Source organism: Papilio xuthus, unplaced genomic scaffold (genome assembly GCF_000836235.2).
Source record: "Papilio xuthus unplaced genomic scaffold, Pxut_1.1 DF825017.1, whole genome shotgun sequence".
NCBI classification, from domain to species: domain Eukaryota; kingdom Metazoa; phylum Arthropoda; class Insecta; order Lepidoptera; family Papilionidae; genus Papilio; species Papilio xuthus.
The window spans coordinates 6,890,019-6,912,978 of NW_013533632.1; the positions used below are offsets into that span (position 1 = coordinate 6,890,019).

At 31.0% G+C, this 22,960-nt stretch overlaps 2 protein-coding genes across 3 annotated transcripts in view; one reads left to right on the forward strand and one right to left on the reverse strand.

Moving 5' to 3' along the window:
* The first annotated feature begins 258 nt into the window (after positions 1-258).
* On the forward strand, positions 259-7,621 carry LOC106126307 (sulfhydryl oxidase 1). The gene is made up of 2 exons (XM_013323887.1): positions 259-2,159; positions 7,591-7,621. The coding sequence occupies exons 1-2, from the start codon at positions 463-465 to the stop codon at positions 7,601-7,603; spliced, it is 1,710 nt and encodes a 569-aa protein (XP_013179341.1). The 5' UTR covers positions 259-462; the 3' UTR covers positions 7,604-7,621.
* Positions 7,622-10,608: 2,987 nt separating this feature from the next.
* Flo1 (flotillin-1) overlaps positions 10,609-22,960 on the reverse strand; it is a 17,376-nt gene continuing 5,024 nt past the window's right edge. Inside the window, exons 2-11 of one of the 2 annotated variants that reach the window (XM_013323888.1) lie at positions 22,546-22,712; positions 22,255-22,434; positions 21,868-21,951; positions 19,580-19,798; positions 19,034-19,194; positions 18,301-18,409; positions 17,812-17,937; positions 17,226-17,396; positions 13,393-13,492; positions 10,609-12,250 (exon numbers count right to left, since the gene is read on the reverse strand). In XM_013323888.1, coding sequence (XP_013179342.1) covers positions 13,430-13,492; positions 17,226-17,396; positions 17,812-17,937; positions 18,301-18,409; positions 19,034-19,194; positions 19,580-19,798; positions 21,868-21,951; positions 22,255-22,434; positions 22,546-22,712 — 1,280 coding nt within the window. In that variant the 3' untranslated portion in view covers positions 10,609-12,250; positions 13,393-13,429. The remainder of the gene's footprint in view (positions 12,251-13,392; positions 13,493-17,225; positions 17,397-17,811; positions 17,938-18,300; positions 18,410-19,033; positions 19,195-19,579; positions 19,799-21,867; positions 21,952-22,254; positions 22,435-22,545; positions 22,713-22,960) is intronic. The other variant, XM_013323889.1, reaches the window with a different exon arrangement.

A 22,960-nucleotide genomic window follows, 5' to 3' on the forward strand; every position in this document is an offset into this window, starting at 1 on the left:
GATCAGAGTTGAAAGTGTTGTCAGTATAAAAATGTGAAAAAATATGACTTATCATTTAAAATAAAAAATTAAGGTAGTACAAATGTACATAAGATTGTGTTATTTTTATTAATTTTATAAATTATATATTTACTTTTGAGAATGTGCAAACCACATATGTTAGGAAATTGTAAGATTTTCTGACGTTTGATTTGACAGTAGATGTCTGATTGACAAGAGCTGTCATAATGACAGTTTATAGACAACGCAAGTGATTATTGGTTGCGAAATGAAACCGTATACATTTTTGGCAGTTACCATTACGACTTACGTTTCGCTGTGACGTATTTTAATGAATTAAATAAAGTAAAAGTTTAAGTAAATCTGTTTAAGCCAGTTGTGTGTCACTATTTGTAGGTTTAATCCTTCTCTTTAAAAACCGCGTCGCCCTTCGGTGTATGTTTTGTCCGAGTAATTAAAACAATGAAACGTTTGCTTTTACTTTTACTGTATATCATAATTATTAATGATTCGGTGAAAAGTGCTGTCATATCTGACAATGGAGACGTTGATGAACAGGGCCTGTATAGTAAGTCGGACCATGTTATGATATTAACACGAAAAAATTTTGATAGAAGAGTTTATGGTCAAAAACATTCATTGCTAGTGGAATTTTATAACAGTTATTGTGGTCACTGCAGAGCTTTTGCTCCGAAATTTAAGAGTTTCGCTGCAGATATAGTGTCATGGAAGAATGTTATACAATTAGCTGTTTTAGATTGTTCTGTGGATGAAAATAATGAAATATGCAGACAATTTGAAATAATGGCTTACCCATCATTCAGATACTTACACGAGAATTATGTTAAAGGAAATGCAAATGTGGGTGAACGTTTTGAATCCACAGATTCAGCTGAAAAGTTAAAATCACAACTTATATCCAAACTACAATCAGAGCAAAGTATGGGACGTTTAGCATTTGCCCCACCACTTGGAATTGCATCTTATGCCACATACACTTCTGCACTAAGTGATGTACCAAATGATGTGATCTACACATTCCTTATATTTGAAAATGCAAACTCTACTGTAGGGTCTGAACTTGCCTTGGATACATCTACCTACAAGCAAATTAGAGTTAAAAGAGTCTTTGATAATTGTGAGCTGGCAAACATAGCAGGTGTTACTCACTTCCCAGGTCTTGTTGCTGTACGAGCTACATTGGAACCCACTCCATTAACTCCAAAACTTCCGACGAAATTAAACTTATTGAAAGCTATTAATACTTTCTTGAGATCTAAAAACTATGCATTCCCTGCATCGGAAATTGATATGAAGGACAATAATTTGTACTCTAATTCGGAAGAAAAACTGAAACTCTCAAATTCTGATGTAGTTTACTATAGTGACTTGGAAAAAACTCTTAAGACAATATTCCACACTGAAATAACGAGACATAAGACTTTAAAGGCAGAAGAACTACAAGCTCTTTTAAACTTTTTGGATATACTCTTAGTTGCATTTCCATTCAAAGGCAACCTCAGAAGTTACACTGAAGATTTAGCACAAACTCTGCGAACAAAAAGTGTATGGGGCGGTAGTGAAGTGTATGATTTGGTAAAAAGACTAGAAAATACACATGCACCAGTATACATTACAGATTTAGATTATATTGGGTGCAAAGGAAGCCAGCCCAAGTACCGAGGGTACACTTGTGGATTATGGACATTATTTCATACTCTAACAGTGAATGCGGCAAACAAACCTGGAGTACAAGGTCCTAAAGTTTTAACAGCTGTTCATGGCTATGTGAAACACTTCTTTGGCTGCACTGAATGTGCTGAACACTTCCAAGCAATGGCAGCAAGGAATAGACTTTTTAATGTAAAAGAAAATGATAAAGCAATACTCTGGTTATGGATTTCTCATAACGAAGTTAATTTAAGATTAGCCGGTGATTTAACTGAAGATCCAGAACATCCTAAAATTCAATACCCAAGTACATTAAAATGTCCTGAATGCAGGCTTTCAAGAGGAGCTTGGAATTTACCGGCAGTATATGAGTATTTGCAAAGGGTATACGGAGCAGACAATATACAAGAGGGTCAACGAATTTCAAAATCCAGTGCATTAGCAACGAGCCCATTCTCTGACTTGGATATTGGAATGTTAAGCCTCCTGTACTTATTATCTTTTACTATCCTTATTTTAGTTATTAAATTTTTCATTTCTAAGCGTTTCCACAGAAAACGTCACTATAAGCATGGATGGGCTAAAATTTAATTTTCACATAAGTAAGACTTTGGGTACTATGCTAATATTTCATTTACATGGGCACAACTATTATCTAGAGAGCAAAATTTTAATAACAAGACCATTCCATTATGTTTTTAACATGTAGTGTTATATTTTATATACTTTCTACTTTATGTAGAGTTATTCAGCAAGTGAGTATTGATTACCAATGTAAACTTAATCACTTGCTAATAATTGTGACGGTGACATTAACATATTTTGTCACAATAATTTTTGTTTATCATACCAATCTGAGTATTCCTTTAACAAAATATTTCTGTCCATTATTAAATCTAGTCTTATGATAACAATTTAAAACTTTTGTGTCTTTTCTGCTCTTTCATGATTGAATAACAGTAGTTTTTATGTTTCTTGCTAAGATTAGATAATTTTCTATACAATCCAATTATATCCATACATCAAACTACATCACAGAGTATTCCCCAGTTTAAAAGCAATAATTTTGTAAATAAGTCACAAATGTCACAAACACACCATTTGCCTTAAGGAATTAATTGAATATGTTCCTATCTTAATACTGCCAAATGCATTATTATGATAGATATATAGATTATAAATAAATTTCAATGAAATGAACTAAAAGTAATTACTACTTAAAAAAATAGGACGTAGATAATGTACAATTAATTTAATTTCATTCCGTAATGTTTCGTTAAATTTCTTATTATAAAATGGATAGAAATCTATCAAAAATACAATTAAGGTATAATTTACTCTATTTATTTGTAAATTTGTATAAATAGTAACTATTGCCTAGGCTTTTACTTTAAAATTATTATTTTTTGTTATGTATGTATTAGAGGGAAGTAAATATATAGCAACACAAACTGTTAGATAGCTTTACACTGTTAAAACTATTGTATGATACATTTTGTTATTCTTCTATAGGAAAGAATAGGTCAGTAGGAACAGTGTGTCAATATAAGAGTTTTGGAAGATTTTCACAGTTATGAAGACTGTCATTTTGCATAGGCTAATTTTATATTGACGACTTGGTCATCTAGCTTAAGCTAAAGTTACATACAAGATGTTGAGAACTTCATTATCATCGGTTTCACTTTAACTTGCAACAATTTATAACTCCAGCATGTATTGTAAATAACAAGATTCATGAATTTGTGCCTTCATGCATGTCTACTTTAGTGGTGATATTTAAAAAATAATATAAAAAAATTTAAACAACGAAAGTAACATTTTGATCATTGGTTTCAGAGACCAACATTATTTATGTATAAAATATATTGTCATCCCTCTCGTTATCTTTGATTAAACAGAGGTAGCAATATATTTATATAGGCATTTTAGACTATGAAATCAATGATAAGAGATTTAATGACAAAAGACTTTTATATATTATAAATATAACCTCAAAAATTAGTTATGCCTATGTGTTGAAGTGCCTTTGAAACTGTGACTTCAAAAATACTACTGGTTGAGTAGTAGAGTAGTTATGGTTTTAGAAAATATTACTATATTACCTTAAAAATGTACCTACACAGTTCTCATAATGTGATTTATTACAAATTAACATTACACTGCCAATGTTATTGTAATTTTATTATGTCTATTTATAAGATAGAGCAATAATTATAGCGTATAAAGTTCGCGTTATAAGTCCATAATAATCGCAAATTTTTTATCATGATTTTTAAAATTATATAAATTTCGACATTTTTGATAACCAAGTTCAATATAAAATTTTCTATAACTAAGTCAATTATTACCGAAGGAACAATAATATGTTTTTAAAATCCAAAAACATGAGATATAAAGATTTACAAAAATAACAGTGCCTTTAGGATTATATTTAAATTGAAAAATCCTTAGAACTAAGTCATGGATAAGCAAAGATTGAAAGTTGACTTTATTAATTTTTCATATATTAATCTCATCAAGTCGCCAATAAAAAATTAGTCAATGCATGTTATATGTCTGTGTACATAAGCAATATATTATATAGTATATTAGTAAAATGATGTTAGAAAAGGTACCAATATATTTTTTGATATACATATATTTAGAGTGCAACATGTTTGACTATTTTTGACCATGCATACTTCTTTGGACAGGAAAACCGACTTTTTTATGATTATGCTGTTCCAAATACGGATAACGGGGTATTAATATTTAAATGTACTTAAAAAAAATACTGATAAAGTTCAAAAAAGAATTTTCTATATTTTGTTATTGATTTGGAACAGCGTATATCCTTATAAATGTTAATATACTTATTATAATAACCTGATTTATGGTCACACAGTGTAGTGTAACAACACAATAGTTTTAACCTAATTTGAGGAAAATGAAATAGTTGTATTTTATTTACAATTGCTATATTTATGAAATTTAATATGCTTCTAGTATTATTGAAGCAAAGTCCAGTGGATTTGTGCCAACGTAGCTGTTCGAGTTTAAAGTGTTGACAACAGTCAAAAAGAACAATTTATTAACATTTTTCGATCGTCAATATTGTTATTACTAATTTCCCATTGTCGGATAGTTTTTCTGATCTCGAAGTTTTCACAGGTGATCACCAAATCATGGCCATTTCCACTTTAAAGATAATCAGTTTATCTCTAATACATGTCCCATTCATAACGTTATAGTTTCCTTAGGAATAAGTTTATTTTATTAAAAACTGGTAGCTTACTGGTAGCAATTGACATCACATTAGGTTTATAGGTACGTTACGAGTAAAGACTTATTGGTAATGCTGAGCTCTAGAGTTATTTGGAATTAAAATTAAATTAGTGCTTTACTGCATTTTTGTGATAGATAACTACTTTTAGTGATAATAGTTTACACTAAAGTCAATAGCAGTTCTTTCTTTACCTTCTTTAATTTCAAAGAATTTACTTGTGTTATAACACGCGTGTTTATATTTTTTAAGTATAATGCGACGTCAGTGTCTTCAGTTGGACAATCCAAACAAATTAACGAGCCATTGTTACTTTACGCCAGTTGCACACAGCTGCGAAAGCGAACCTTAACCGTAGCTATGTTTGATATGAAACCTTAATGGATTTGGTATATTTCATTGTATGGCGTAACCAACGTTATTACAAGTTCAAACTTTATTGCGGTCCGTAGTTAGTTTTGATGTCTGTCCATCCCAGAAATGGGTGCCAGGTTAATTGTGTAAAAGAAAATGCGAAGCGGAGCATCTCTTAACGTTTTCAATGGGTTTTGCACAGTATGTGAAATTGCTATTAAGTTTGGATTGCTATCCAAACGCGATATAATCTGCGAAAACAGGAAATAAAGCGAAGGGTATGGGGAATTAGGATTATACCCTTAGTTTCATTTCTTATTTTCGAGGCTGTGTGCTACTAGTATTAACGTTTATTTTATAATAATTAAAATGATTGTTGGATCTTATGATTGTGTTAATTCTAATAATTTATTTTTTATTAATTACACGACATTTATTTTAGAATTACTTTATAAATTTGTAAACATTTTTTTTATGTATAGCCTATAATTGTTGAATAAGATTAATTTTGTTGTATTAATATTTAACGTAACGTTTGTCGGATTTATTGAACATTTTTAAGTTAGTAAATAGCTTTAACCTTCATTTATTAATTAGAGATATAGCCAATCACAATAAACTTCCTGGTAATGTAGGTTAGTGAAATAAATATTACTTTATTGGGTTTATACATTTCTATGTCCAGATTAAATAGATCGTATGTGCTTTTTACATTTAAAAATTTACATAGTTATATTTAAATGTTGTTATATGTGATTTGATATACTTTATAACCTGGGTAAGGTACCCATTTATTGATCATGCACTAAGTATAAGTGATATATTTAAGGAATTGAGAATCAAGTTTTTTAGAGAGCACATTAATAAATTTCACTTACAAATAATAGAAATTGTATTAAATTTTTACCTCAAAATTGTTTATTGTTTTAATCATTTGATTTAAATTGTCATTCATAGTAACATACAGCATATTATTGCAGTCTGATTCTCTGGCTGGGAATGAAATCGCCTCTATTTTTAGGCTAAGGTCAGTTGAAATTCGTATATCTTTATGGTGACGGGATTCTAAAGCAAAATTTTTATTTTAGTTTAAATTCTAAGAATATGTAAATTAGCTAATTGTTTATTTCAGCATTTTAGTTAGCTTCATATGTAAGTAAATTTATACCGTGTTATTATTTAGTTAAAGTTACATTAAATCCAAAATAACAGTTATTTTAGTTTGGCAGAAGTTACATAAAATTTATTTTAACCTCATTGTAATTTAAAAAGAAAATCGTATTCAATACTTGTACATTTATTGATTACTTTTAGTTTCAGTCACAATTCCAGTATTAATATGAAGGTAAACCAGTTTTGTTGAATAATATGTTTTGGTTATCGAAACATCGGGTTCTGATATATAATTATAAAATATCGCAATATAATTTGTGTACGGTCACAAAATGTCATCCATTTCTTAAACACGATTAGAAAAAATCATTTTTGTTTTATATCATTAAGCTATGCATATTTTTGTAATTAATTTTCTTGGCCTTAGAACCCCCGTTCACTAGATAATTAGTCGCCCGTTTGATCGTGCGCTTAATCATGTATAAAGGGACGCACATTACGCAGATTTTGCACGATAAAACTATCAGGCCACTAAGTCTCTAGTTTGCGGGGTCTTTTAACGTAAGTTTTCATTGCCTGAACACAAAAAGAATGTCATGGTTTTTAATTTATACGTTTTTATACACGTCCAGGCAGTAGAAACTCTCGGTTATGCTCAGCAAAATATCTGCTTCTTATAACGGCTTTGCTTTTTATGCTTCGCTTAAACTTATCTTCTGTTTGAAAATCTATGTTCCTACATTGTTTCTTTGAATAGCTATAAGGTACAGATCTTGTGTTGGAATAAACGGGGAATGTATTAGAGAGTAAATTCGTATGTCTTATTTTCCAACTGGAGGTACATTCCGGCTTCTGAGCATATTTTTAATTATTGAACTGTCAACATGGAATATATTCAAATATATTTTTATTAAAACATTCCTAGAATGACCTATTAAAACTTTGACAGCGAAGCTTTCAGTTTTTCTCCTCATGACTGCGAATTGATTTTATGCATCACAGGCTTTATTTTCATTTTCTCCAAATTTTGATATAATTTTTTTGACTTATTTTACTCGTAAGTTAATATAAAATCAAGTTAGAAGTTTATACAAATTTTTCAATTTACAGAATACGCCTTATAATTTAAAAACATGTTATTGTGTTATATTCGAAATGACCTTAAAAAGTAATATAATTTCTGTTTTCAGGTACACGGCGTAATGATTACTTCGTTAAATTGAACAAGTATGAAGCCCGGTGATAAAAAAAAACAGTTTAAATTCATACTGATATAAGGCCATTATTCATAAGTAACTCAGTAGACAGATCGACTTCGAAATTAAATATCAGTACAACAAATATTACAGGCACATTTTAAAGGAATATTGTATAGTTGATCTCATCATTGTAATGTTTAAGGTCAAAATGTAATTTGTTTTCCTAAATTGTAATAGAAAAAGCCATATTTACAATTACATTCATACTTTATAAAGTTTAATAAAACATTTGTTATAATTTGTTTATTTTAATTTACTATTAATGCACAAACCAGTGTTAACAGTTGGTAGTGACCCAGAAATACAATAGTGCCTTCTTCCTTTCCTTACGATGCCCAAAAAACAAAACAGGTACTTGTTAAAACTTGTCTTAATATGAATAAAAAGTTTGAAAAAATAGGAAATATCTTTATTTACGACAAATTGATAACGACTTTTCTTAATAATGATTGTATAGTTTTGTTCTAGAATTAGCCGATTATATTTTACAGATAACCTAAGGTCGCAAAAATATTCAGTACTCAACTGACCAAGGCAAAATACAAAATTAGTTGATGGAGGTTACGAGGGTATGACCTCTACATATCATGTGTTGATGCGGCCACTGGTCTAATTTAACTTTATAAAGACCAAACTAAGATTATCTTTCGTTATATCTTACTAATATTATAAATGCGAATGTTTAGATGGATGTTTATTTGAAGTTATCTCCAGAACAGCTGATAAGATCTCTATGAAATTTCACATAGGTCTAGAACTTAGTCTGGAAGAACACAGGCTACTAATTACTTATGTTTTTTTAATACCGCGTGCAAGGAGTCGCGGGCGTCAGCTAGTAGTCAATAAATTCGTAATATTAGCAATCATATCCTTATCTGAGTTGTTAAAACTTTCATCTCAAACGCAATCGAAGTGTAGCGAGATATTTCTTATCGCCAATGTTTATAGAGATTCTGTTACTGCATATTTTATAGATTTCATTATCTTTGTCTTTTCGTAACAACTATAACGTAACTTTTTTTTACACTTGGTTTTAATAACAAATGAGTTTGTAGATCTAATTACAAATAGACGCGGCTGCTTTTTCTAATTCCACTGGTGCGGTCGCGTCTAGCCGCTAAGTAGGAATAGACACTTATTGGCGTGGATACTTACGGAACGTCCTCTCTGTGCGTTAATATTGTCGGCTGGTCTCATACAATGTAGTTGCTTACATTATTCCTACGATGTCCTTAACAGTAATAGGGAGTTTCCGGTCTGTAACATCGTTCTCATAAGTATTGATTATATTGCATTAGCGTTGAAACACGCACTCAATAAGCTCACTGAGAATCCGCTAACGCTAAGTTTGAATAAAATTCTCGTAGGCGAACGTTAATCTTATTAATATTATAAATGCTAATGTTTAGATAGATGTTTGTTTGAATGAACCTCCGGAACCGCTTCACAGATCACGATGAAATTTGACATGGATGTAAACATAGTCTTGAAGAACACATAGGCTACTTATTGAGTTTAGTTTTAAATTCTGTGCGGATGGTGTCGTAGCCGACAGCTAGTACTTTATTATAGTCTTTTAAAACAGGTTTTTCATTATAAGAACATTGAATAAAAAACCATAGAAGTTTATTTTTTTTATTGAATATATATTAATAAAAATCATGCCAATACAAGTACATACATTGAAAATTGTGATTCACTCAGAAAGAAAGAAAGATTAATGTAATGTGCCATCGTTAAATCGCCTTTATATGTATACAAATTGTTACACACATGGCTACATAGTAAATATAACACGTTAAAACTGTTGTATTTATGTGGACTAATTAAAACTGCGTACTCAAGTCAAAATGACAAAATCGTATTAAACACGACTTAAAAACTAATTGCTAACAAAGATATTGCTTAAAACTTTGATTAAAATCACATAAGATTTTTATTTGTAAATTTAATTCTTATACTTTCTGTAAAGAATCGAATTAATATTTTAATTAAGATTAATAATAGAAATTAATAAATTAAAAATAATTTGTGCTTTACATGCAGCTTAAATTAATAAAAAAATGTAAATAAAGAGTAAATAAATCCTTAACTATGTTTCCACTTAACTCATTAATAAAAACTTTCAGGTCTTGTTACCTAAATAGGGTAGACGAAGACGACAAGACCAATAAAAGTCTATTAGATCCCGGAATATGTTAGGCGGGGAGTATAACTTATTACTCGGCATCAAAATGTCCAGAAAAACATGTCAGTGAAAGAAAAAAAATTCAATATAATTCCACGACACTATCAAACGCAGACTTTGTAGCGTAGCAAAGAGTTCTCACTGCAAACTACGAAGTTAACATCGTTCTAATAAAATGAAAATAATTATAATTAAACTATAATACTTAAGTTATGGCAACTGATAACAAATAAAAATGTAAAAGTAACAAGCCATTGTGCAAAGTTATAAATGCAGTATACAAAATGACAGCATCGGCTATGGTATTTGCGTAAGGCATATGCGCGAATTGATTACAAATTACAAAACACGTGCAGAAAGCCCATGTATATTATATATCATTTTTAAACATAATATACTCAGACAAATGTTTGCGGTTTTTAGATTCCTTTTGTTCGATGTCACAGCTCCTTTATCAAAAAAACCCCTGTCTTTATATACACACGAACAACAAACAAGAATCAAATTGACTAGTTACGGTCTGAAAGTTAAAAAATCTATTTGATTATTGACAATCAACACTAGATCCAAAAAATACACTAACGTATATGTATCAAACATTTTTTTTTAATTTGTAAAGATCAACCACATTACGTCTAGAAATGCGCTAGAATAATTTCAAATTTCTATACCGAAAAACCCTTATGAAGACCAAATATTTTCATTTACCCTAACGACAGTTTAGCTAATTAAAAAAATATAGTTTATAATTTTTTTTTCTTTACATGTATAACAGTCATTTGTAATCTACGTTTGCGAATTTCGGATTGGTCTCAACATTAAGTAGAACGTATGCTACGTGTGTACAAACACACACTTAGCTCTAACACAGCGGTTGCTACACTTTTCTAGTCTGTCCACACCGTTCTAAATTCCTACAATTTCCAATGAAAATAACATCTCTGCAAATAACTATGCTATTGACACATCCAGTTATCTTAATAGTAGGTATTACAAGGAATCAGCTAGCTGTGAGGTGCGCGGGCTCTTTATTCTCCAAGTCGCACACCGGCGGATCTGCTCAGTAGGCACATAAATTAGTCGATTAGAAGTTATTGCCACAATAAGATATTGTCATATTCTACTATACAATGTTTGTTAAATAATTATTGATTCATTTTATTGCATCGAATACGATCTTTGGCCGCACATCAGCTCTGAACCGGATCAAAAGTTTAGATCAGATAGATTAGAACTGAACTACACGACAACTAAATTGGCAGCTGATGGCTCATCTGGCTGACGAGTCAAGAGCTGCCTGTTGTCTCGCAATTCGCAGCTCGAAACGCAAATCACAAATTTCTACAGGTAGAAATAGAGCTGAGCTGAGCCATTTCACTGATCTGCTTCCGTGAGCTGATCTGCAGGTCATCAATTTTAGTCGATTTACCCATTACTAACGATCTTAAATATCCGCATTAATTATTCGGTAGTGCAAAGTGTAGAGAAAAATAATCTTGATTTCATCATCAAGATTTAAGTAGATTTTTTTTATAGGAGAAGGGGGCAAACGAGCAACGAATCGCCTAAAAATATCGATTATTAATCGATTTATAAATTTGTTAAAAATAAATATTCGTTTAGTACATTAGATATACTGTCAGTATAAACTGCTTAACCTACATTAAGCAATCCGACAGTTTAACATACGAAAGCTACAATTTAAATTCTAGGTATTATAACTAATCATAAGATTTTACTTTATTCAGGTTTATTCAGCTAACAATATCATTTGTACTAAAACAATTGAAATTTCCATGTAGTTTAGAGCATTCTAAGAAATTACAAGGAACTTTACTAAACTAAATAAATGTATAAATTTAAAATTTTCCGCACCAATAGAGAAGACGGGTAAATTCATTTCATTGTTATCATTTTAATTGGTTACAAAGAAACATTTTGTATTTATCATTGCATTTAACAAACATTGAATAGCAGATATCAAACAAGAAGAGCTACAGATGACCTAGATTAAGATTCTAAACCTAATAAAATCGATTATAAAAAATGGAGGGAATTCACAAATTGCATTATAATACAGAGATCAAAGAGCCCACGTACCATAACTTACAAAGTTTACACTGAAGTTCTACAAGCACCTTGTTCACTTAAATATATCCGAGCTATTCGATTATTATCAATACTAGTGTTGGCGGAGTCGAGTTATGGAGCTTTAATAAAGTCATATAAAAACAGTTGCGTAAATTCGCCAGCAATTAAAAATCAACATATCAACGGCCACGGCTTCGTAAACTAAAATAAATCGATACATTTGACACACAAAACTAATATTGATCAAAAACATGCAGGTAACGGAACGAATTCAGAAACGTTTACTTTGAAGTTTTAGACGGCGCGAAGACCCTGTGAAAAGAAACAATTAATTAAGTACTTGACCACATTGGTATGTTAACATTTAGAACTAAAGTTTGTCATCATCTACAACCATTGTTAGACATCTAAAGAACAAACATAACATATTATATATACCTTGAAATATATATCCTATTATGCATTGGTATTTAATGTTATTACATAAACATACATAACTAAGATAATTGTTCCTTTAATAATATACAACCATGCAATATCCCTTATGTATAGAAACAAATACAATACATATAAAATATATATATATATATAATACAAATAAACAAAAGCATATCTTTTCTTTGAATAGTCTTGGAATGTATCAAAAGGTCTTTTGACGTTACTGGAATTATCTATTCAAATCAACATTGACTTAGTACCTTGTTCAAATGACAATTCACAGAGTATTTCTTCATCGTATATCCATGTGTTTATCTTACGATACATCGTAAAGGAGACATAATAAAAAACATATAGTTTTGAGGAATTACAAAATGTAATATAGTTTATAGAATATAATTTTCATATTATCATAACATTACTTGCGAGAACTGGATTGTTATGTGATTGCCATCTGCATACATTTTCTCTGGGAAACTAACCAACATGTTTTCAAATTTACTAAAGTATCATTATAAATTTTTTACAACATAATAATAAAGAAATTAATTTTAAATCTAATACCTCTAATGTTTTAAAATGTGTTTTTGTAGATATTTTTCGGCAATGGAAACTGACGATAATATTTTATTAATTTCTAGTTTTTTATACCCCTCAGAATAAGAATCAATAAACAATTTAACATATTTACACATATAAATTTAAATTGTTTAAATGATAAAGGTTCTCGAACATGTGGATGTCTGTTGTCAAAGAAATATTATCTAATGAGACTCTGCGGCGCGTAATTAAGAAAACAACTATAAATAGAACATAATCGAACAGTCTGGAATCTAAATTGATAACGTTCATAATGTTAGTGTGTTACAGTGTACACATCATGTGCTCTTAGCTAACGACGAGCCTAAGTAAAGAATGAATCTTACATTATTTATGTCTGACAACCTTTTTACTTACCATTAAAAAAATAATAGAAAATTGTTGTACAAAAGTCTAACTTCTACATCTATACTTGCCTCACTGAGTTTAAACTTGTCTAGTTATCCACTTCAGTTATCGCAGTTTGCGCGCGGAGTCACCTCGCGCCGTGGGCGTGGGCGTGGGCTCCGACAGCGCCTAACCAACACCGTGCAGTTAATAGCGAAGCGATGAATTATTACAACATGCATGATATATGGTGCAGCACACAAAAACGTTACACAGAAAACTTTATTAATGATTCGCCAATAACTTAGGACTTAAGTAGTAATCTAGATCCCAATAACCTTAACCTTTGGTCAAACAATAGGTCTATCTCATTGAAAGTTTATGCACGTGACGTGTGCACAGTAAATATTGTTATTGGCCTATTGCCACATAAGCTTGGATATAATAATCTTACTAACATTATAAATGCGAATATTTAGATGGATGGATGTTTGAGGGTATCTCTGGAACAGCTATAGATCTCGCTGAAATTTGGCATAAATGTAGGACATAATCTGGAAGAATATATAGGCTACTTATTAAGTTTGTTTCTAATTCCGCTCAGACGGAATCGCGGGCGACAACTAGTAATAGATAAATAAGATACTGAATGATAATTCAATTATCTTTTACTTACATGGAAATGTATTTGACCTTGAAAAAAAAAACGTTTTTGCGTGCAGACTGGTAATTACAGTAAGAAGAATCATAGTAAACAATACAGTGTTATCAGTTAGGGTTTATGTTTGTAATGATAGGCAATTGTTAAAAGCAGTGAAAACCGTACACCAGTTTAAGGTTAAAAACAAACAAACGAAACTAATATTTATATAATAGTGAAAACTGTTATAAATATTAATGCTTTTAAATTTCTCCCGCGTGAATATTAAAATAATTATTTTCTAAATGAATTTAAAATTGATTGGATTCATTTGCTATGGTTGAATGTTAAAATCCGTTCGTCGTGTACGATACGATTACAACCGTTCATTGTTGATATGACCTTTTCGTATGATTACATCATCTCTTTACATTAATGAGAAAATTAAACAGTTATAAGTAAAGATAGTGGCCGTTCGAAGAAAAAAATTAGAGAGCAGATAAACAGACACGAATAATAATGTAATTAATTGAACAAAGAGTCGTAACAATTACTATCCTACTAATATTATAAATACGAATGTTTGGACGAATGTTTGTTTGGAGGTATCCACATAACAGCTGCATGAATTTTCGTTGAAATTTAGCATAAATGTAGAACATAGTCTGGAAGAACACATTTTTTTAATTCCGCGCAGACGGAGTCGCGGGCGTCAGCTAATACTTTATATAGTTATATAAGATGGTTCTATCTAGATCGTTTTCATTGTGTACATTATATAACATGCATTCCTTCTAGAATATTCGCTCTTGGGAATTGTAAACGGCTCAAAGGAAATTGTCAATAACTGAATATTCAAGTTCAATCAAGAAGCTTCCCTACTATTCCCAAGTACAATACGATTCAAATAACAATGTGCGGATCAATGACCTTAATCTGTTAAAAAAGAAAAGTACAGATTATAATAATTATTTGAAATAAATAATTTTTAAGAGATTAAACATATCTGTTTTGGGTAATTTCGATTATTTTTTTATTTAAGGGCTATGACGTCATAAGGGTACAATCGTATTTATTCTTGGTACTATCGTAATCCAGCTACCGTTTTTAAATAAATTTTACCCATTAGAAAGTATCAATAAACGTAAATGAAACATATACATAATTATATAGGTACATTTATCGTGAGAAAGCTGTAATGTTATCAAAACATAATAGTCGAGCACCAACAAGGTGATTCAAATTGATTTAATTCGTTACATATACGCCGATACTTGGGTGTTTAATAACACTACCTTACCATGGGATATGAAAATATTTTTTTATACATAAAGAAGTAATGATTAAAGTGTATGCCTGTTATATTGATTTATGGTAATCATTTACGATAATATCAATGCTGGTATAGTGACGTAACATTAGACGATATTAATATGTACTTATATAAAAACGGCTAAACACTCACGTGTATTCGTCCAGTGGCAGCATCGACTAGTTTCGAGCCCATCGGGGGCCCTTCATTAGGGCTTAGACATCAAATAATACCAGTCCCACAGACCCTGGTGAAGGGCCCCAGATGGGCTCGAAACTAGTCGGTGCCACCGCACGAATATACGTGAGTGTTTTAGCCGTTTTTATATCAGTTTATAATAATATATATATTACGAAAGTTTGAATAATTTAATGGTATTAATATGAATATATGAGCCATAAAGTTACTACACGTATTATGATACACAAACACAATCTAATTACAACTTTTTGTTAACTAAATTCAACAAATTAATTAATATTATTAAATTATAATCCATAACTGATCGATGTTTAAATCGATTTCGAATGCAATTCAACGCGTTTAATTACTTTTTCACTAATGTAAGGAAATCCTTAAACAGGTGAAATAATCTGTAATTTGATAATAGATCTTGGAACTCTTTAAAAATACATGGTATTGTTAAGGTAACACCAAATAAAATTGCTAAAAGTTATTATAAAATTTTGTTACGATCTACAATAAGCCTAAGTATATTCAAATTAGAAAAACCCTATTCTACGTTATCTGCCACTATAATTACAACTGTTCATACAATTTATAGAAAGAAACTATGTGAATAAGATTGCCAATAATACTTCATATTTCTTTAATAAGTAGCTGTCGCCCGCGAATCTGTTCGCGTGGAAATAAAAAATAACAACACAAAGGCTACTAACCTTTGTGTTCTTCCAAACTGTTTTACATCTATGCCAAACTTCAGTGAGATCCATGCAACTGTTCTAGAGATACCATCTAACAAACATCCATCCATTCATTTGAACATTCTCATTTATAATATAACTAACAATAGTAAGATATAAATGCGAAAATTTGGATGGATAGATGTATTGTAATACGTATATCCAAAACGACTTAACAGATCTTGTTGAAATTTGGCATAGATATAGAACATAGTTTGGAAGAATACATAGGCTACTTTATAAGTTTTTTTTATTATATCAGATTAAGCCGCGGGCAGAACCGTCTAAATATACAATGATGAGGTAAGTGAAGTAAGCGGTGGTGGTGATATGAGTAATAAAAGAAAAGTTTAAGGATAACATAGAAACAAAACAAAAACCCACATTGTTATTGACAAAAACCAGTGATTTCTAATAAAAATCATATTTTCTTAAAACTATGTGAGCAACAGGCGTGATATATCAATTTGTGATACCATACTTTAGTACAAATGACAAATAAAGTTTTTAAAAACTATCCCGGAACCCTAAATTGATGTCATAAATGTACAGGATGTTACTTTTAGATAGTTATATGATTTGCTTAGAGTAGAAAAGATCGTTTCCATTATTTCCAGTATCTACATTGAGAAATACACCCTGTGTATGATATGTGCAGCGTATAAATTCAATGGAAATAAGAAATTATATAATGGAATTGGGATATATAAGAGTTGATGACTCTTATAAATTTCTCGCTTATAAAAGTTTCATCCCAATGTTCTCACTGATGGTAGTTACTCGTTTGGAACAGACAATGATTCGATTATAGTGTTCTTTTTCAATTCTTATTTATTTAGGTTTAATTATATTTGCATATAGATCAGAATCTTCATCAATACAAGCATGTCTGTTTTTAATAAGTCTGTAATCACAGCCTTATGAAGGTAAAATAACTTAGAAAGGTCTTATAATTTCTCATTTCCATTGAATATACTATATTACAGATTTTTGGATGCGTGTATATGTGTAATTGCTTCAAGTGACGTCATTATTTTTTTTATTTACCTTGGCCTTGGAGATATCAACTCCGGTAACTCCTTTCACCAGCTCCGGTATGCATTGGACGATGGTGAGGACTTCACCGGTCAGCTTAGCCGCTCCCACTTCACCACCGCCACAAGACACCATGGTAACCTTGCGAGCTTGCGACAATGGCGCCGCCACCTCTGCCGCGACCTACAGAAAATAAGTTTTATTGAATATATCTTATTGAGTAGCAAAGGATAAAGAGGTGACTAGGATTGAAAAAAAATGAAATAGCGAAGCGACCGCTGCCTATAGACATCTGAAATTGCAGACGCATTTCCTTTAATCGACAGAGGAGAGAACTAACTGAAAGAGAATTTATATCCTTAGAATGCCTCCCCTCCTCCGTTAAATCCACTTCCCTGTCCCACTCTTTCCTTATAAGTAAAGGGTGTGAAAAGAAATTAGACATTAAGATAATTAAAATTCTAAAATTAAGCCTCCGCTACTACATTCGTCAGGCGAAACGCAGATTTGCTTCCACTTGAAGCCTGTCTTTTGTATGGACGTGGTATTGCACCGGAAAAGTCGACTTATTCATGCAAGTTGTAACATTTTAATGTACCTTTGGTAATGTCTCCAGCATCATATCAACCATAGCTGCTGAGCCGTACTCCTTCCATGCTTCAGCCTTCTTAGCCATTTGTTCTGCATCCGCAGCTGCTTTAGCTTTAATAGCATACGCTTCCGCCTAAAAAAGAAAAAAATAATTTAGTTAATTTCTCCTCTAACATAATTTCATCCTCGTCATGATGAAGAGAAATCTTTTTTTTCTTATTACAGTACATGAAAGTGTAATATTCAGTGAGAGAATAAAATGTTTAGTTGTAAAATGGTGTAGTTATTACACTTTTATTTTAATTTATTATTATTTAAAAACAATTACCACCATACTAATGTACCTGAAATGTCCAATGTAAGTTGACCTCAGATTATTAGATCAACAATATAAAACATGGTTCATCTTAGTCTGGACACTGTCATTACAATGGGACCATGCAAATTAGGTTTTAGGGATGTTAATTTGTTCATAATAATTATTTTCTTTAATTACCTCTCCGCGCACTTTAACTGCCTCGGCTTCTGCTTCAGCTTCAAGTACGGTCTTCAATCGGTGAGCTTCAGCCAATTTTTCCAGTTTAAACTTCTCCGCCTCCGCTGGTCTGAAAAATTATACTATTGAGTTGGAAACACCTTTATCTTTTATATCCTGCTAGCATTTGCCTGCGACTTTGGGCAAAATAGAAAAAGGGTAAAAAGTATATCATTTCTTACATAAGATTATATATGATAAACCTAAACAGTTATCAAGTTAATAAGTTAATCAAACATATCCTAAGGGAAACATACACATTTTCGAGATCATAGGTAAACCATGTGTTCATCCAGACTGTAACTAATTTTATCTAGATCCATTCAGTGGGTCTGGGGATACCTTCTAACAAACATCCATAGATGCATTCATCCAAACAATCGCATTTATCATATTAGTAATATACTAGTAAGTTTCTCGCACGTATGTGTGCTTTTAATACAGATATTCCTAAGTATGTAATCAATTTGATGATATGAATATTTTTTTTAACATGTTGACAATTTAGTGATTTTAGAATACAGCATAACTTAAAGAAATGTAATCTCTGGTATTTTATCTAATCTTCTATCTGTTTTATCAAATTATTATCGGATTAATAATAGCAAATACGTCAAAAGTCGTTTCTCTTGCTATTATTTTTCAATTCAAATTTTCACCTGCGTTTAAATTAAAAAGATTTTTAAAAACTGACCTGCGCACAGTCGCCTCTAATTCCTTTTCCCGTCTTTGGACTTCCCACTTTTGAACATTGATCTCTTGGGAGCGTTCAACAACTGCTATTTGCATTTGTTCCTCTTTGATGCGTTGTTTCGTTTTAGCCGCTTGCAATTCGTATGCCATTTCAGCTTCAGCCTGCAAGTATCAATATAAACAATTTAATATATCTCAGACTACTTAATTAATAACCAAATATCAAATATAATTATATTATCCTACTAAATTCTTGAATTCAAGAGTATGTATATTTCTATGTGGTTTTGTATGTATTTCAAATCTGTTATTACCTCCGGTAACATTTTGTGTTCTACAGAGTTATTGTCATAAATGACTAGCTATCCCCCGCGACTTCATACGCGGGGAATTTAAAATAAACTTGATTAGTTGCCTACATGTTCTAAAAGGTTATGTAGTAGATATATGCTAAATCAGCAAAATCCTTGGAGGTGTTCTAGAGATATCTTCTAACAAATATTCATCCAAACATTCACATTTATAATATTAGTAGGTTTAAACGTACCTTTTTAGTTTGTACTTCAACATCGTAAGCGGCTTTTTTTAATTCGAAATCTCGTTGAGCCTTCGCTATCTCGGTGTCATTAAGGAAGCGTGCCGCCATCCGTTGTTCCTCGGCCATTGCTTCTTTTATCTTAGCCTCAGCTTGAGCCTCAGCCTCGCCGATACGTGCGTCTCGTTTCACCTCCGCAGTTCTTGCCATACCCAACGCTTTTAAGTAACCCTGTGTGAAAGTGTAAAATTTTATTTTATTTAAACAATATCTATTATTTTTGAATATGTTTATTGTAAGCACAACTTTAGTATTTTTCATATTAAATGAGCAGAAAATATAATTATAAATTACATATTTAATGAGTAGCCTTCTTTTTACTTATTGTTACTTTCCGTTATATCTTAGTCCTAAATCTCCATTTAAAACATATTGTTATCTCCGTTTTATAAAAGATAATGGTTGGGATAACGATGGTAACCCACAGTAAAAATTATGGATAAAAAACTTTGATTCTTCTGTTATTTCATATGAAAATGACTAAAGTTGTATAATTAAGTCAAACATGTGCGCAAATCCACAGATTAAAAATCCATGCAATGTGCTGTCTTATTCATTCGATATATCAGAATTTCTTATATTTTAAAATAGGATTTAGTTGAAACTTGATTGATTAGAGCATAAGACTATATTAAAATGGGAAAAGCCTACATTCTATCAAATATTTGAAAATAGGTAAAGATAACGAAGAGAAGATACATATCTAAATTATTGTAACATACTGTTATATATATATATAAAAGATGTTAGATCAACACAAACTCGCATTATCATTTGAGACTTGGTCGAGAGGTCGAAGGAAGAGATAATTCATAAGTGAAGATAAGATTCTTACAGCGCTTAGTTAAATTTACAATACTATAAATATGTTGAACATAAAAATAGTTTAAACATATCACTAGGATGAATTGAGGGTAAAAATTGATATAATTAAAGGATATGGGTTTATGAAATGATAAGCTAAAAGCTACCTTTTACTTAACTTTACCAAACATTTTCTTAAATATCTAGTATTTAAAACAAATGGCATGATAAGCACACCGATGCAATACATGCATACAAGCTCGGAGATGATGAGCTTTTTGCTTGGTTTACATTAAGTCAGTACAGTAAGACAGTAGCGTATATAATCAGCACTGGCATACAAATAGTATAATGTAAAGTGTCAACAGTGACAACACAGTCTATCCTATGCTAATGCTACAGTCCTTCTGTACTGGCATAATATAAACCAGGCATTAGACTTTTCTATGCCACAACTAAAATAGTTGTACAGAACCGCCTCGTACAGTAGTTTGTTTCATCAAATTACCTAAGGTGTGGCAACACATTTATGACGTAAGTTCCAATTACGCGTTAAACAACGTGATGAGTTAACGACCGGATCCATTTCGGCTTCAATGTCGTTTGATAATAGAGCGACATAAATCCATAGTCTACATTAGGAATAGTGAAACATGACTAAAATATTTAGATCGCAACTATAGGGGATTTTATATCAAACTTTGTATGATTCTAAAACTGAATAAGTATTCCCCTTATAATTATCTTTAATTACATTTAAATATACTTAATACCACATTGTTTTTATTACTGAAACAATTTATAATTTTTCATATGAAAAACTCAGCAAAAGAAGACGAGACGGTGCTAAAAATTCAATACTGTTAATATGAATAACATATTATTGATGTTTGTATACAATTTTAGATTTAAACCACAAAACTACATTGTAACGAACAGTAACATTTAATGCCGTAGTTTCTAATAGTGTATACATTTAATATACTTTGATTGTTAATCAATATACAACTATATATAACTACAATATTTTCCTGTCATATTCTCATATATCCGGTATGTTTCTATTGAATAAAATGAATGATAACTAACATCTACTAAACATCTTTACATCAAAACATATGAATTTACACACTAGTTCTTTAAATGGGACATACCTTTGCTCCCTGGGGCCATGTCAAAAGAAAAATAAATCTACTAGAAAAACATTTAACATGATCATAATGAGAAGTAGCCACCATTGTGAAGAATAAAGTGTTTTATATCTATAACATAGTGCAAAGTTGATAGAACAGTCTATATACATAAATAAGGATTAAATACTAAAGTAATAGTGTTAGTAAACATAACAAATGATGGCTACAACTATGAAATCTTTCCGACCACAGCACTTAAAGGAACTACATCTCACAACAATGTATTAGAAATTCATTATTTACCTCTTCATCCCTGATGTCCTTCAGTGTATATGACACAACTGTGATTCCCATGTTGATAAGATCACTGGATGCCACTTCAAAGACCTTGAATAAAGATAATTTATTCAGAAATAAACGATGAAAAATAAAATCTTGGCAAGAAGCCTAATGTATTCTCAAGAAGGTTAACCCCTATTCAATTAAGACTGCACCAAAATAAATAATTTATATTGCTTATAAAAAATTGTATTTATGCAACAGTAATGTACCTAAACTGAAAATTTAAACTTTAATATTTTGAGTTTCTCCTTCTATTTCCAGCCATTTCTATCTTACAATCCATACAATGGCCGTAGTCAACTATCATTGTGAGTACTACCAGCTTATTGCTTAAAATTGAATACTCACTTTTTTAGAGAATATCTTTCGATCTTTGTAAATTTCTTCAACTGTCATAGATCCCATGATAGCACGCTGGTGACCTTCCAGTGTTACAAGAGCTATATGTTGGATCTCTTGCTCAGATTTGCCAAGAAATTGTTCGCAAGCCGAGAGCAGCATTTCAGCATTCTGACCTTGAATCTTCACCTGAAAGTTAATTAATTAAATAATTTAATTTAAATCTACCTAAATATATATGGTAAATTAATTCTTTTTGTATTATAGTATTCATGGTTGACTTTTTTTAGTTCAATATACCTGTGCAATTCCAGTGACTGAAATTGGCACACCTTGGCTGGTGTAGACAGTGGGTGATTCAACTTGAAGTGTCATTGTATTGAGTGATATTTTCTGGACACGCTGTATAGCTGGCCATACAAAAGCACGCCCACCGGGAACAAGAAGTGGCTTGGAGTAGCAGCATCCTATTAAGAAATTGACTCTCGCATAATTTTAACCAGACCCAGCAGCAGTGAAAACACCACTATTATTAATTTTATGCCTAGCATCTTTATAAAAATATGTTTAAACTATTATCAGATAATTATACTAATTCCCTATATCATAAAGTGAGTTAAGTATTGTGCAATTTACTAGGTCTCATATTTTTAGATTAATAAATAACAAAATTCATTATGTTAATGCCATCAACTACCTTTTATTAAATCTAATT

Bases quoted from the DNA above. Each gene is read 5' to 3' on its own strand.
- LOC106126307 (XM_013323887.1), top strand. From the start codon at position 463: ATGAAACGTTTGCTTTTACTTTTACTGTATATCATAATTATTAATGAT.